Raw genomic sequence first — 14,028 nt, forward strand, 5'->3', positions numbered from 1 at the left:
TCTCGCTGGTTTTCTCCTCCCCCCAGAAAGCCACCGCCCCCCCCTTCCCCCTTTCCGCCTCCCCTCAAGTTTCTCCTTCTGTCTGATTAAATGAGAAGGAAGTGTGGGAGTGGTGGTTTTGAAGCTCTCCCTTTAAGAGGCAGCCTGCAGTGACGAATTGTTGAAATTGCCATTGCAGGATGGCATTCCGCTATAAATTCATTGTTCCACCTCCTCTCATCTTCACATTTCTCTCCCTTCTCCTCTTGTTCACATCGACAGACTGGGGATAACAACAACAACAACAGGAAAGATACAGGGAGGGGGCTTTTACAGAAATCCAGGACGTTTTCAGCTTCTTGGGCTTTTTTTCTTTTTTTTTCTTTTTTTTTTTCTTTTTTTTTTTTTTTTTCCTTTTTAACCATCTCACCGGAGACGATCGGGGCGGTTTTGGGTGCCTGAATTTCTTCTCTCCCCTTCTCCTCCTTCTCTTCAAAACAAAAGAGGGCAAAAGAAGGAAAGGAGCGCACCGGAGCCCGAGAAAGTGCCGAGTCGCAGCAGACCTGCCCCTGCTGCTGCTGGTGATGATCCGGTGACTACAGCAGAGAAGTGGAAGAGGAGTGGGAAGTGCTCAAACTTCTCTACTTGCCGGCTCCGAGCCGTCTCTCCTCCTTTTCCTCTCTCCTCACTCTGCCTCCCCGGCAGCAGTGATTTGGGAAATTTTTTTTTTTTTTTTTTTGCCTCTTTCTCTCTCTCTCTCTCTTTTCCCCTTTCCATGTGCGCCCGGCTCTTCCCTGCAGAGAAACACAAAGTTCACACGCGAGCGGCTTTTGTTGACATTTTTTTCTCTCCCACTCACACTTGACTTCGGGAGGGAGAACTTTTTTTTTTCCTTATTTTTTTTGGTTTTTTGTCGTTCCTTTTTTTTTTTTTTTCCTTTCCTTTTCTTTTTTTTTTTTTTTTTTTTTTTTTTTCCCCTTCCCCGCACCTCTCCCTCCCATCCCTTAACTACGCTGCCCCGCTCCGCCGGCCGCCTCCCGTTTATTACCATCATTATTACCACCACAATTCCCACTACCTCCGCCCCGCTGCCCCGCGCCGAGGCGAGGATGCTGCCGGCGCTGCTGTGGCTGCTGCTGGCCGCCCGCGCCGCCCGCTCCGCGCCGCCGCCGCCCGCACCTGCCGAGCCCGGCGCGCCGCCCGCCCGGCCCCCCGCCCCCGGGCCGCCCCGCGGGGCCGTGCGGCGCCTCGACCCGACCTACGCGGGGGGCGGCAGGGCGGGCTACGTGCTCTACGCCGGGGGACAGCGCTTCCTGCTCGACCTGGAGCGCGACGGGCCGCGCTGCCGCTACCGCGGCACGGTGGACGGCAGCCCGCGCTCGCTCGCCGTCTTCAACCTCTGCGGCGGCCTCGACGGCTTCTTCGCCGTGGGCCGCTCCCGCTACACCGTGCGCCCGGCGCGCCGCGCTCCGCGCGGAGAGGCCGCAGCGCGGATCTACGGCGAGGGCCCGGCCCGCGCCCCTCACGTCTTCCGCAGGGAGAGCTTCAGCTTCGAGACGGTGCCGGCCCGCACCAGCTGCGAGACCCGAGACCCCGCCAGGCCGGCGGGAGGGGACGGGCGGCGGCGCCGGCGGCGGCGCTCCGTGTCCCGGGCCCGGCAGGTGGAGCTGCTGCTGGTGGCCGACGCCTCCATGGTGCGCAAGTACGGGAAGGGGCTGCAGCACTACCTGCTCACCCTGGCCTCCATCGCCTCCCGGCTCTACGCGCACGCCAGCCTGGAGAACCACGTGCGGCTGGCCGTGGTGAAGGTGGTGGCGCTGGGCGACAAGGAGAAGGGGCTGGAGGTCAACAGGAACGCCGCCACCACGCTCAAGAACTTCTGCAAGTGGCAGCACCAGCACAACCGCCTCGACGATGACCACGAGGAGCACTACGATGCCGCCATCCTCTTCACCCGCGAGGTAGGCATGGCCCCGGCCATGGGCATGGCCATGACAGCGACGAGGTGTCCGTCGAGCCTGGGGTGGCCGGGCTGCCGGACCTCCGGCCACCCTGCTCGGCTTTGCCCGGTGGTTGCCGGCCCGCTCATGGATCCGGCTCGTCCGTCGGGCAGTGCAGCATCTCAGGGGCCGGCACCCACTGCCGGGAATGGCAGAGGGCTTGAGATCCGTGTTATGTCCCCTGCCCTGTGCTGTCACCCCCGCCGTGGGTTCACCAGTGCAGTGTTGGGACCCCAGCCCGGTGGAGAGGTGGGAACTTTGATCGTGGGACTCAGGCTGATGTCCCTTTGCTTCAGACTTTGTCCTGTCTGTCCCTGTGAGATGTTTAACACGCGGCTCCTCTCGCTCTGCAGAGGTGGTCCAGTCGGGAAGGGCTGGTAGCACTTCCTAGCCTAAATTAGTCCCCAGACAAAGCTGCTAGGGAAAGTGGAGGAGAGCACCTTAAGAGCACAGACGTCTTGCTTGTGGAGCGCATCGGGACGCTATTTCCAGCAAGGATAGCTCCACCGCGCTGGAAGCCAGCAGCGCTTGCGGTCCAGGTGCAGGACGTAAGTGCAGACCGCAGGCAAACAGGGCTGCGCAAGCTCAGCGACTTGGGCTGGTTGGTGGCAAGGGGCTGCAGTCCCTGTCCTGTCCCCCGAGTGGGTGCCCTGGTCAGCTGTGGGTTGGATCTGCCTGTGCTGCCCATGCAGAGCCGTGCCTTGTTGCTCCACGCTGGGTTGTTGATTAATTACATTGCCAGAGGTCGTTAAGGGACATTGCTCTGGTAGACATGTGGCCGAGTTTATGCAATGAAGTTCTGTAAGAATATCCCTTCAGCGGTTTGGGTTTGGTGTTTTCTTTTTTTCCCTTTCCCCAAGTACGAAAAAAATAACTGCATGACTTTCCGTTCATTTGAGTTCTCCGGCTTTGCTACATCGTAGGAGCCTGCCAAAAAGGATGCTTTGGATGGTTTGTGGAAGGAGTTGCTCCAGAAGAGGGAAAAAAAGCGCCTGGCTTGCTTTTATGGCCGTAAATAGTTGAAACATTAGGTTCTGTGTCAGGCATCACTTGTACAACAGGAGCCCTTTTTAGCAGTTTAAAGCCCATCAGTGCAATTTGCGAGCTTTCATTTTTTTATCGCTATAGCCTGAATGAAAGCAGGCTACCTAGACTGGGTCGGAATGTTTTTGGGTTTGCTATAAACATCTTTTCTAATGGCTTATTCAGCCTGGGCCAGAATCCATCACTTCTCTCTGAAGAGTGTTTCTCTCTGCCAGTATTCCCACTTACTTCCCTGGGCTATATGACAAATCTGAAACTGGGGTGGCAACTGTGAACCTTAACGTCAATTATTAAGTGAATTTGGACTGAGATAGGATGTGACTTCAAAGTGCAGTTGTTTTACAGATGCTTAACTGTAATTCTTTGCGTGGACACCCTCCTGCCAGAATAAGAGGGTGCTGCTAATCAGTAATCCACTTTCAAAGACTCATGAGCAATGCATAGAATTACCTCTCTAGGATGTAAATAGTGCATAGAATAAACAAATCACCACGGTTCCTGTGGTCTCCTTCCACTCTTAAGATGCAAATGTTGCTTGCACTGCTGCTCAGGGCTGCTTCATGAGAAAAAAAGCACAGGCTTGTGTTTTCTTGGTTTACATTTTAACAGCGTTAACTCTGGGATTAGCTGCTCGATGCAGTTCAGGACAACTTAATCTGCTTTAATACTTTGCTGTGTGCACACGGACATTGTTTGGCAGCGTTTGACTGAATTAAGAACCAGACTGGAGTTTCTTGCTACATGTGTTCATGATGTTCTTTGCAGAGAGTGTGTGTGAGCCCACACGATTTTTATATGCTTACCCTTGAAATGTCAACATGAATCTATTTGCTCCCTGTGGAATGTAAACACGAAAAGGGTTAAAGGATGAAAAAGCAGTGGAGATGTTTCCTGGAGAAAACAGCCCCGCTTTGAACTAAAGGAGAGATTTTTTCCAGTTTAGCTTTTCAATGAGAGTGGCAGCAGTTGGCAGGAGAGCACCACTTTTACAACTCTGTTTTGGATGGATGAAGTTGGTTGCTAAGCTACAAGACGCCGAGCCGTGGCTGCGTGTTTTGATGGGCTCTGAATATCGTCATGCTGATTTTTGAACTTCCAGATGTCTCCTTCTAAGTGCCTTGGGTTTCAGGCATTGGGCAGACAGACGTGTGAGGTACATTTTCCATCGTTGTTTACTAACTGAGGCCACCTTGGGCTTGAGCTTTGTCAACAGAATAATATTTGCAGATCGTTTGTCAGCTGAATGCGTGGCCTCAGCTGTATGGAATTGGCTTTGTGTAGATAGAATCTGCATTGTGCGTGGCTGGTGCCATACAAATCCCTAATATAATAATTATCTTTGTTCCAGAGTGACATTTGATTGGCTGTTATTTTTATTTTAAAAAAGAGGGCTTTATTTGAGTTCCTATATAGAGGAAGAATCCCGACAGAATTCAGCAGTGTTGCTTCATCCTCTTTGGTTGTCTTTACTTCTTTAAAAATATATTAGTAACCATTGATAGACTGAAACTGCTTTGGCAGCTCTCCTTTATTATCAAATTAGTAGTGGTTCACATTATATAAGTTCAAATTATGGTTGTCATCATCATCATCATTCATACTAGGAAGTACTTCCTATGTAAAAAAATTTAGAAGGAAATTCACTGTTTCTGAGTTAAAACAGCCACTTACTTCTGGTCATAATCTCTATTTAATTGGATAAGGGCTTTAAAGCAATTATCCTGCAGATCACAGTAAATCAATATGAACATGAATTCAGTTTAGGGAGATACAGGCAACATCTTAAATCTGTTTTTAGGCTTTGTATTGCTTATCAGTGATGGCAAGGATCCATTAGCTGCAGTGGGTCTGCTGTTTACTCTGTAAATGCAAGGATCACTAGAGCTACATGTCTGGCCATTGTGAAAACCTTAAGTGGACACAGAAATCATCTGTCACTAAATATTGCAGAAATTTAGTTGGGTGCCACAGTGATTTTTTAAAATCTGATAATGAGAAGTGTATTTTCCCAGTGGTTGCCATCTGTCTTTTTGACCCGAGAGGAGCAGGATGAAGCATGGCAGAGGTCTGACTTGACAGTAAGCAAATGTGATAATTTTCTGATATTTCTAAATTTCCTCAAGGCAGCTTGACCATAACAGCCTTAGAGAGTACATGGGTCCCCTGCTGTTGGACTACTTTGTGGTTGAGTCCTTGGCAGCAGCTGTAAATCTTTGGGCCACATGAATCCTAGAGCATCCTCCATGGAATATGGTGGTGCAAGGATGCAATTCTGGTGGCCAGGTGGGTCTCCTCCACCCCGTAGAGAAGTGGCTGTGTGGTGGGGAGGAGGAAGACCTTGCAAAGCCCTCTTTTCCTTGGAGATTAGATCACTTGTTGTCCGTGGCAGTGAAGTCAACAGCAAATTTAGAATTTAGTGTTTCATCACTTGTTCTCAGTGGCAGTGAAGTCAACAGCAAATTTAGAGTTTATTCTGTTTCAGCCTTTTTCATAGTGAGCAGTTTGCAGGAGCTGGAAGCAGATTATCTTCAGATTTTTATGGGTGCAACAAAACACTTGCAAGATTATTTGCCACAGTAGCAAAACAGATTTGATGGGACTTGCAAAGTGCAGTTTAGCTCACACTGTTCTTTTTCTGAGGTCCAGCCTGCTCTGCCGTTATCCTCTAGAATCCATCCAGTCTATTTCATTAGTGGCCCTTAGTTAAATTTCAAGTGAACTATTGAATGCATTTGGACAAAATCCAGCTCTCTTCCTCTCCCCCCAGTTCTGAATCATCTGAAGATTAAAATAGATGTTTCTCACAGTAGATAGAGACATGAGGAGCAAGGAAAAAATCCTTTCCTAAGTGCTTGTTAGCATCATCTGTGATAGTACCATCATGCCTGGCTCGAGCAGAGGGTTCATGCTAGAGCCAAAGGCCACTGTCCTGCCTTTTTCTACACAGTAATTATTTGGGGCTGGTGTGTTTGATTCAGTTTAAGTGTCCATCTGGCGGTGCTGTTGAAATTTAACAGCAAGCTTTGTATTATCTCAGCTCTGTAGATGATAATTTCACTGCATGGAGCACATGCTTTCTTTGGCTCTACTTCATTCTTCTTTCCTTCTCTTTTTTTTTTTTTTTTTTTTTTTTTCTTTTCTCTGTTATCATCTTCCAACAATTATTATCCCCTAGCAGTAAAACAAGTCACTGTACCAATGGTCAATAGAATAGATTTCACTGTTAATTATTATTACTCTGAAGAAATTGTAGTGTGATGTGTATACCAGTTTCATGGTGTTTTCACCAACTTTGTTGCACATCCGATACATTTAAATAATGTCCCTAGGGAAAACAAAGTGGGACATAACTGATAGAGGAGAAGTTTGAATCACCCTCATCTGGAGAGATGGTGTGGAGTTTTCCCACAAAGGAACTGTGGCTTAAGCAGGCTAACTCACACATTTTTACTTGGTCATCAGTCACCAGTTTCATAACTGAAACGTCTCCTCCCCATGCAACTCCTCCTTCCAAATGCTTTATGTGCATTTTGTCAGTATTTTTAAATTACCTGTAGTTTGCATAACTCTGCTGTGTTGTTTTGGTTTTTTTTGTTTTTTTTTTTTTCAAATGCTGAAGCCCCAGGCTCATATTTATCATATAAACCCCAAAAGCAAATCACCTGAATTTTTAAGCTAAACTGCTGGGGAAATAGATTTGGGTTTTGTTTTGGCAGGTATCACCATTGTGGTTTTCCTCAGAAGGTAACCAGGCTGTGGCCACCCTCTCAAAATGTGCCCAGGGGAGGACAGAGCAGTAACCCAATGAACTTTTCCTCACCCAGGATCCTTTCTGCTCATGTGAACATGACATTTTGAACCACGTGTGCCTTTCCAGGTTGCTGTGACATCAGTGAAAGTTCACCCACTTTGCAGAGGAGCTCATGGGAGGGTGAATGCATGGGAGGGTGGATGTGTGTGTTCCTAACACCACCTCACCCCGTCCCTGCCCAGGCCTGTGGTGGGAACGCTGCTGCAGGAAGTTGGAAAGTCGTGCTTAATTCCTTCCTCTGCTGGAGGGATTTTAGGTCTGTATCGCCCACCTCCCAAGAGACGTCCTCAACCAGGAGGTCGTAAGCTGTTCCAGGTGTTAAGGAAACTTTCCACCTCTCTGACCAAAGGTCTGTCACTGTTTAGTGAGTAATTCATGTGGTGAGAAGGAGAGGAATCGTGACCTGAAGCCGCTGAGTGGAGCGCAGCGCTTGGAGCAAGGTGGTCTGGGTTCCTCAAGCATGGAGAGGAACTGTTTCTGTGATTTACCACAGGCTGTTCAGTGGGAAAGAAGAGGGATGAGCAATAGGGACCAAAAACTGGGTCCCTTCACTGACTGCACTTGAGCTGCAGCCTGGGCTAGCGAAACCTTGGGCTCAGGGGCTGCTTCAGGAGGAGCCACAGCTCCCTGTGAGCTTGGCAGGAGCCTGGTGCAGACAGTAAAGTGCTCTCCTAAAAGAGATGCTTCTAGCTGGCCTCATCTCTGGAAGGAATTTCTAGCTGGATCACATTCTACTGGGAAAAGGCTTGAGCTGATGAGCTGTTGCAAAGGGGCCAGAAGAACAAGTGAACAGAACTGTGAAGGTTTTAGCTGTGCTTTACAGGAAGGTGATGTGCAGCTTGGCCTGCACAAAGCCTCATCCTGTGGGTTCCTCTCATTCTGGTCTGAGAAGCTCTGTAGGCTCGGCTTCCCTCAGGGCCAAAGGTGGAGAAACATGTGAAACATCTGAATGAAACATCTGAACCCCAATAAGCCGAGTGCACAGCTGTTCCAGGCTGTGGAGCTGTGACACTTTGGGGCCCACAGGATCCCAAACTGCAAGCCCTGTGAGGGTTAGATAACTCGAAAAACCTGAGGGACATGTTCTTCTGTCCTTAAATCCCACGAAAGTGTCCACGTTGGTGCTCACATCGTGTTTTGGATCTGGTCAGCGGCTCTGACCTAATACCAGGTTTCACTAAACAGTTTATTCTTGTTTTGAAACCTACTGTAGAACACATTTCAGGTGAAATGAACTCCCTGCTCCAGCCAGGACGTGGTGACAGTTACCTCCCTTCACAACAAGGCCATGTATACATGGCAGCCAGCCAGCTGCTCCTGATGGATTTAGGATGCCAAGAAAACTTGGCCTCTAATGAGCTGTCTAATTAACTACTAGACTTGCGATGTACAGCTTAGTTTTACTAAGCCATTCCTTTGCCAAAGCTTAAGTCTTAACATCTCTTGCCTCCTGCACAGCAAATGCATTTCCTTGTCATTCTTCTGTTTCGAAACTACTGTAAAGCAGATCAAGGGCCAGGCTGCTTTCCTTCTTTAGAAATAGCAAAAAACGTTCTTTAACGTTTCTGCCACTGTTTAAAGGCAGTTGAGCATCCAGATCTGAGTAGCTGATTAACTTTCTAGTAGAATCAAAAAATCCCAGAGTGAAATAATCATTGGAAACTGATTTTATGTATCACGAGTCCCCTCTTTCCTCATGCTTTATCTGGAGTATGAAAAGTTGAGGCTAGCCACACAGATTTTTTAAGATTGCATCATTACATTGAAGCCTGTTTTTAACAAAAAGTTAAAATATTTTCCAGGGAAATAAAACCTTCTACTGTACTCCCAGAAAGTTTACTTCATGAAAGTAGTAGACTGCTTTCCAGCACTGCCCAGGAAAGCAAAACAACAAATGTAACTATTGATTCTGGTAATGAATAATCCATAGCCAGTGTTTGATGGCTAAGCAGGCATGATTTTCAGTAACATCACTTGCAGTCAAGCTGTTTGGAAGCTGGTATTGGTGAATTGACTCAAAAGGAAATTTTTCAGAATATTTGTCTCAGAGATGCCACTTGAAAGGCTGCAGTTCTGTTTTTAGTATGTACTGTGAATAGAAATATATTCCAGTTCATATCATACAGAGGCAGGAGAAGTAAAGCAGTGAATGAGACAATGAAAACATAGGGGAGCTCTCAGTAATCTGCCTAAATGATTGTTGATAATGTCAGCCTTAGCTGCATATGAGCATCCTCAGGCAGCCACTGAGGGCTGGAATTGGCAGGGAAAACCAGGATGCTCAATCCATGCTCTGCTCAAAGCACAGCCATGGCATGCCCTGCTCTAGCAACAGATGGGCAGCCCACAGACATCCCCAGAACAGCTTCTGACAAAGGAGCTGATGCCAGAAAATATTTCCTGACCTTGTTTCCAGAATCCTTTACAAGCCCCTGTGCTGCTTCCCAGCTGGGATTTGGTGGTGGCCGCAGGACTCCCACGCCGGCTGCTGGGGGGGCACAGGGAGGTGGCCACGGGGCTACTGAGGGCTTTGCTGGAGCACTGCCCACCACTTTCTGACCCCAGGGTGGGCACTCTTCTCCTTTCTGGGGATGGCTGGTCCCACGTCATCTGAGGACACCTGTTTGCCAGCTGTCCGTGGGGAATTGGAGGAGCTAGGTGATCTGGCATATCAGCAGTTTGCAGAATCATGTCTTTCCTGCTCTGGGATTTTCTAGGACCAGCCCTGATATTTAGGGAAGACATTGTAATGCAGTCCTGTGCACAGCTTTTGAAGTGCTGAGGTGAGATTATGGTAACATCTCTGCCCTAATGTTCCATGCTCCACACATCCCATCAGAATTAGCTCTGTGGAAGTTTACAAGATTGCCTGCTTAGAAAAATTGTATTTTTTTAGTTACATTTGTGTCATCAAACCTGGTGAATCATTGTGGAGTCTGGCTGTGCCTGCTGGTGTAAATTCCCAGTGTAGCTGCTTCTTGTGTGCAAATGGGAGTAAATCCTGAGTGGCATGAGGCATCTGGGTGCTGATGCCATTGTGCCACGCTGGGAGCAGCACTGATGTCAGTACCTATGTAATAATGACACCCAAATACAAGAAAAGGCTGAGTGACTTAGAATCTGCATGCAGAGACAAAGCCTGAATTAATGCAGTTTATACTGTTTTGGCACTCTCAACCTGTCTAGCCCTCCTAAGTAAGCTGCTTTCTGTCTGATTTATGTGCTTTTTGGTACTTGTGTAAGAATTCAGTTCAGCTGCTTGTGTGGATTCAGGTCACATTGCTCCATCACAGAACGACAGGATCAGTCATGTTGGAAATAAGATCATTGAGTCCAACCACCTTGTGCTAGACCATGGCACTGAGTGCCACATCCAGTCTTTCCTTAAACACCTCCAGGGATGGGGACTCCACCACCTTGCTGGGCAGCCCCTTCCAATATCGAATCACCCTCTCTGTGAAGAAATTCTTCCTAAATGTCCAACCTAAACATCAAGCTTAAGACAGTGTCTTCTTGTCCCACTGACACTTTCCTGGAAGCCAGAACTGAGCCTGAAATTTCTTCTCCATCTATGTAATACTGCTTTGTTTTTTTAGCTTGAAAAAATTCTTTGTGAGGGAAAAAAACCCACCTTTTTTCTTTTTTGTGTGTGTGTGTGTTTGTAAAGAGATGCTCTGTCACAGTATCTGTGCACTAGGTGTGGTTTCCTTTGACTTCAGTGGGATTTGAATCCTGTGCTTTTCCAGGTTTGCCTAACCTGTCACAATCAGTGAACATTGCTGCTCTGAAGCCTCCTATAAGGTGTCTGTTGTTCATGTGGATTAATTATGAAAGGCTTCATAAAAGGAAGTCCTTGTAGAAAGAGATCTGAAGAGAAGAAGAGAATCTTGAAAATGAAGGGAAAAAAGTGCTCTTTGATCATTTTGATAATAACATTTGTCATGCCTTGGAAATGACAATTTCATTCAACCACAACGAAATATTGGAAGTGTTCCAAATAGCATGGCCCCTACTTTTCCTTCTCATCCAAAAAATGTGTATATATGCACGTGCACACTAATATTCTTCCCTCTGCTTCAACAGAAGCATGGAGAAATTAATGCTGGTGAGAAAAACACAATGTCTGACCAAAGCTGAAAGACAAAACCTGATGCCACCTGCATGGTTTTCAGACACATCCCATGTCTACATGTGGGAGAAGTGGTTAAGTTGTTGGGATTTTGCACTCTCTCATATCATTGACTCTCAGCAATCTCTGAGAAATGCAAAATACTTGGTACATTGTTGGGTAACACATTAGTAATTGTACTGCTTGGCAGATGTGGAATGAGGTTCCACATGTAGCAATCTCATTTCTGTTAAATGAGAATATAGGATTGGTTTCAGAACAGAAAGGTGATCTCTGGTTCAAGGACTGATCAGGAAGCTGAAGCTTTCTCTGGGCCTTGGTTTACCTTCTGTAAATAAAGAGAATTTTCTGGTTTTGTTGTCAATGAGGAAATGCTTCCACAGCATATTTTCAGCGCCTACCTCAATGCAAGTGTGAGCATCGCAGAAATACAAATTCAACTAACAAAAATTAGCTGCAGAACGTATCCAAAACCTGTTAAAGTCCATGGAAATACTCCCACTGACCTTACCAGGGATTGCCTTGCTGTGCTTTTAACATCTCTAGCTGGAACTTTACACTGACATTTTCATCCAGGACCCGCCGTTGGCAAAGGCGCCTTTAACCGGTTGTTACCGCTGGGTGTAAAAATTCATTGTAATGATTTTTTTTTTTTTCTTTTTTCTTTTTCTTTTTTTTGATTTTTTCTTTTCCCCTTCCCGGGCAGGATTTATGTGGGCATCATTCCTGTGATACCCTGGGAATGGCAGACGTTGGGACCATCTGCTCCCCCGAGCGCAGCTGCGCGGTGATTGAAGACGACGGCCTCCACGCAGCTTTTACGGTGGCTCACGAAATTGGTATGCAGTGCCTTTTCTGTTCCCCTGCCAAGCCAAACACTCCCAACAGCTGCATTAGGAACCAAAATACCCCGCAATTAATTCCAGATTTCCCCCGGCCCAGAGCCCCGCCTGGGGATTAGGGCTGTGTACATATGCACTTCAGGGTTAACTAATAAGGGATCAGAAGGCAGGGGAAGGCGCACAGTAGGTGTTTCCTCCCTGACAGTGGCCTTTCTAAGCAGCAGTTGAAGTGAAAATTCAAAGGCTGCTGCTACTGCTCGGAGATGTCAATGCATGGCCCTCCTGAGAAAGCTTTTGGCCCATCTGTTGTAATTTGCATGCACTTATTTATTGGAAAATAAGTCATATTTTTCAACTTGTTGCACCCGCTGCTGTTAGGAAGCTTTTTTCTTTATATTACCCGCAGAGAAAAGCTTTTGTGGCAAAAACCTAACATAATTCCAGTATCTTTGTAAGTGTACAGAAATTCGGTTTAAATCCTGTATTAAGTGAAATAGTATTTAGGTGGTAAAGGTTTGGTCACAAAACCTGTTTAGCTTTGTTTCAGTTTGCACCTCAGTGGACAGCAGTTAAGTTAGGAGCTTTGCATGTACCCTTCAGATGGGTTTAAGGTAGAATTAGTGCCAGAAGAAAAGTTTGTGTTCTGGGATATTAGTTATTACTTATTATGTCATGATATAATCCTTCAAGAGGGATGCTGCCATGTTGATCATGTTTAATTTACTGATGTTTTGGGAACTGTGTTCAGTGGAAATACATCTGCTATAAGAGCTGTTCGCTTTGGGGAGTGAATAGCAGTTTGAAAGTGGAGTGTTCCTTTTGTTTTCTTTAAAAAAAAAAAGTATTCTTGGAAGGAAATAACATGGAAAGGAGAACTTTCACAGAGAGCCAGCTGCTGAATTGCCTTGTACCTCGTGCCAAACCAAAGTAAAGTTTGCTTTGGGAGTATCATTGCAGTGGTTCCATTTTCAAGGAGCTTGCAGGTAGAGCCTGAGATCTGAGTGTCTTATACATATGGCTGAGGAAGCAGAGGTCACCAAGATGGCAAATGACCTGACTCTTCAGTGACAAGTGATCCTAACCCTGCTCCTCTTACAGCTCTGCAAAGGAATTGCATCAGTAGTGGCTGGAGAAGGGATCAGGCATTGCAGGAAAACAATACTGTGGCAGGATGAGTCCCCAAAGCAGAAATTTTGTTTTAGTAAGCAATAATGTCACAACAAAAGAAAAAGTTCTCTGGAATCACTAATTCAGTGCATTTAGAGAGTGCTACAGCAGTGTAGAAAGACAGATTCACATGGGATGTGGACATGGATGCTGTGAGTGAGCCATCACAAATCTGGGATGTGTTAAATGGCAAACTTAACCTGTCATTCAAAGCCAGAGTGCTGGGGACACTGCTTGTGTCCCTTGCACCCAGAAGTGATGCTGAGGGTCAGTGGGCAGGGTTGGGTGAGGAGCCCTCTTCTTGATGGATCTGGTGTGTGAAGAGGAGAGCATTGTCTTTCCTGCCATTTTATCAGCAATAAATACATTTTTAGGTAGATGAAAAATGAAAGAACACAGCTCAGTAAAGATAGGGATGAGCAGCAAACTTTCACATTGTTACGTTGAATTCCACACAGAGAAAATATAAGCAAAAGTGAATTATTTTTAGTGATCTAGAAGCACATTTTGGAGAAAGGCCATTTTCATACCTAGGCATTTACAAGAATCTCTAAAAACTATAATTTTTCAATGTAAAAAAGGCATGAATTGAAATTAATAAATAAGAACCCTAATGGACATAAAACCTCTAGTTTGAGGCTGTTTAAAATAACATCCTCTTTTTTTTTTCCTCCTCACCAGAAGTTTTTAAGAAAGGAGGGGTGTCAAGTCACAGAGTGATCTTTGTGTGTGTGGCCTGAAGTGGGAGAAGCTGAGAAGAAAACACAGCTAAAATTACTTGAGTACTTAAATTAAATCAAAGGTCAAAAAAGGATGAAAAATAAAAGTGTGGCATGGATACCCTTTAGTTAAGCACTTTGGGGAAAACCTTGCTGTATTTAATTTGGAGACCAGATTTCTTCCTGCAGTCCAGAAATCTCCAAGTTCCCCCCGTCCTGTGGGCAGGGTGTAGCTTTAATTTTACAGTGGCTCAGTTCCTCAGTCAGGGGGGATGCTCTGAGCCTGAGATGTTCTTTTCTGTCAAGCTGGAAGGTCAAGGTGAGCCACTGGCTGAAG

The 14,028-nt window shown here is 46.4% G+C and overlaps 1 protein-coding gene across 1 annotated transcript in view; it reads left to right on the forward strand.

The window, feature by feature from the left end:
* Positions 1–1,142: 1,142 nt before the first annotated feature.
* ADAMTS5 (ADAM metallopeptidase with thrombospondin type 1 motif 5) overlaps positions 1,143–14,028 on the forward strand; it is a gene marked incomplete at its 5' end in the record, with an annotated part of 38,640 nt that continues 25,754 nt past the window's right edge. Inside the window, 2 exons of the mRNA XM_053934805.1 lie at positions 1,143–1,940; positions 11,670–11,802. Of these exons, the coding sequence (XP_053790780.1) occupies positions 1,143–1,940; positions 11,670–11,802 (931 nt within the window). The remainder of the gene's footprint in view (positions 1,941–11,669; positions 11,803–14,028) is intronic.

This window comes from Vidua chalybeata, chromosome 2 (assembly GCF_026979565.1).
Source record: "Vidua chalybeata isolate OUT-0048 chromosome 2, bVidCha1 merged haplotype, whole genome shotgun sequence".
In the NCBI taxonomy this organism is placed as follows: domain Eukaryota; kingdom Metazoa; phylum Chordata; class Aves; order Passeriformes; family Viduidae; genus Vidua; species Vidua chalybeata.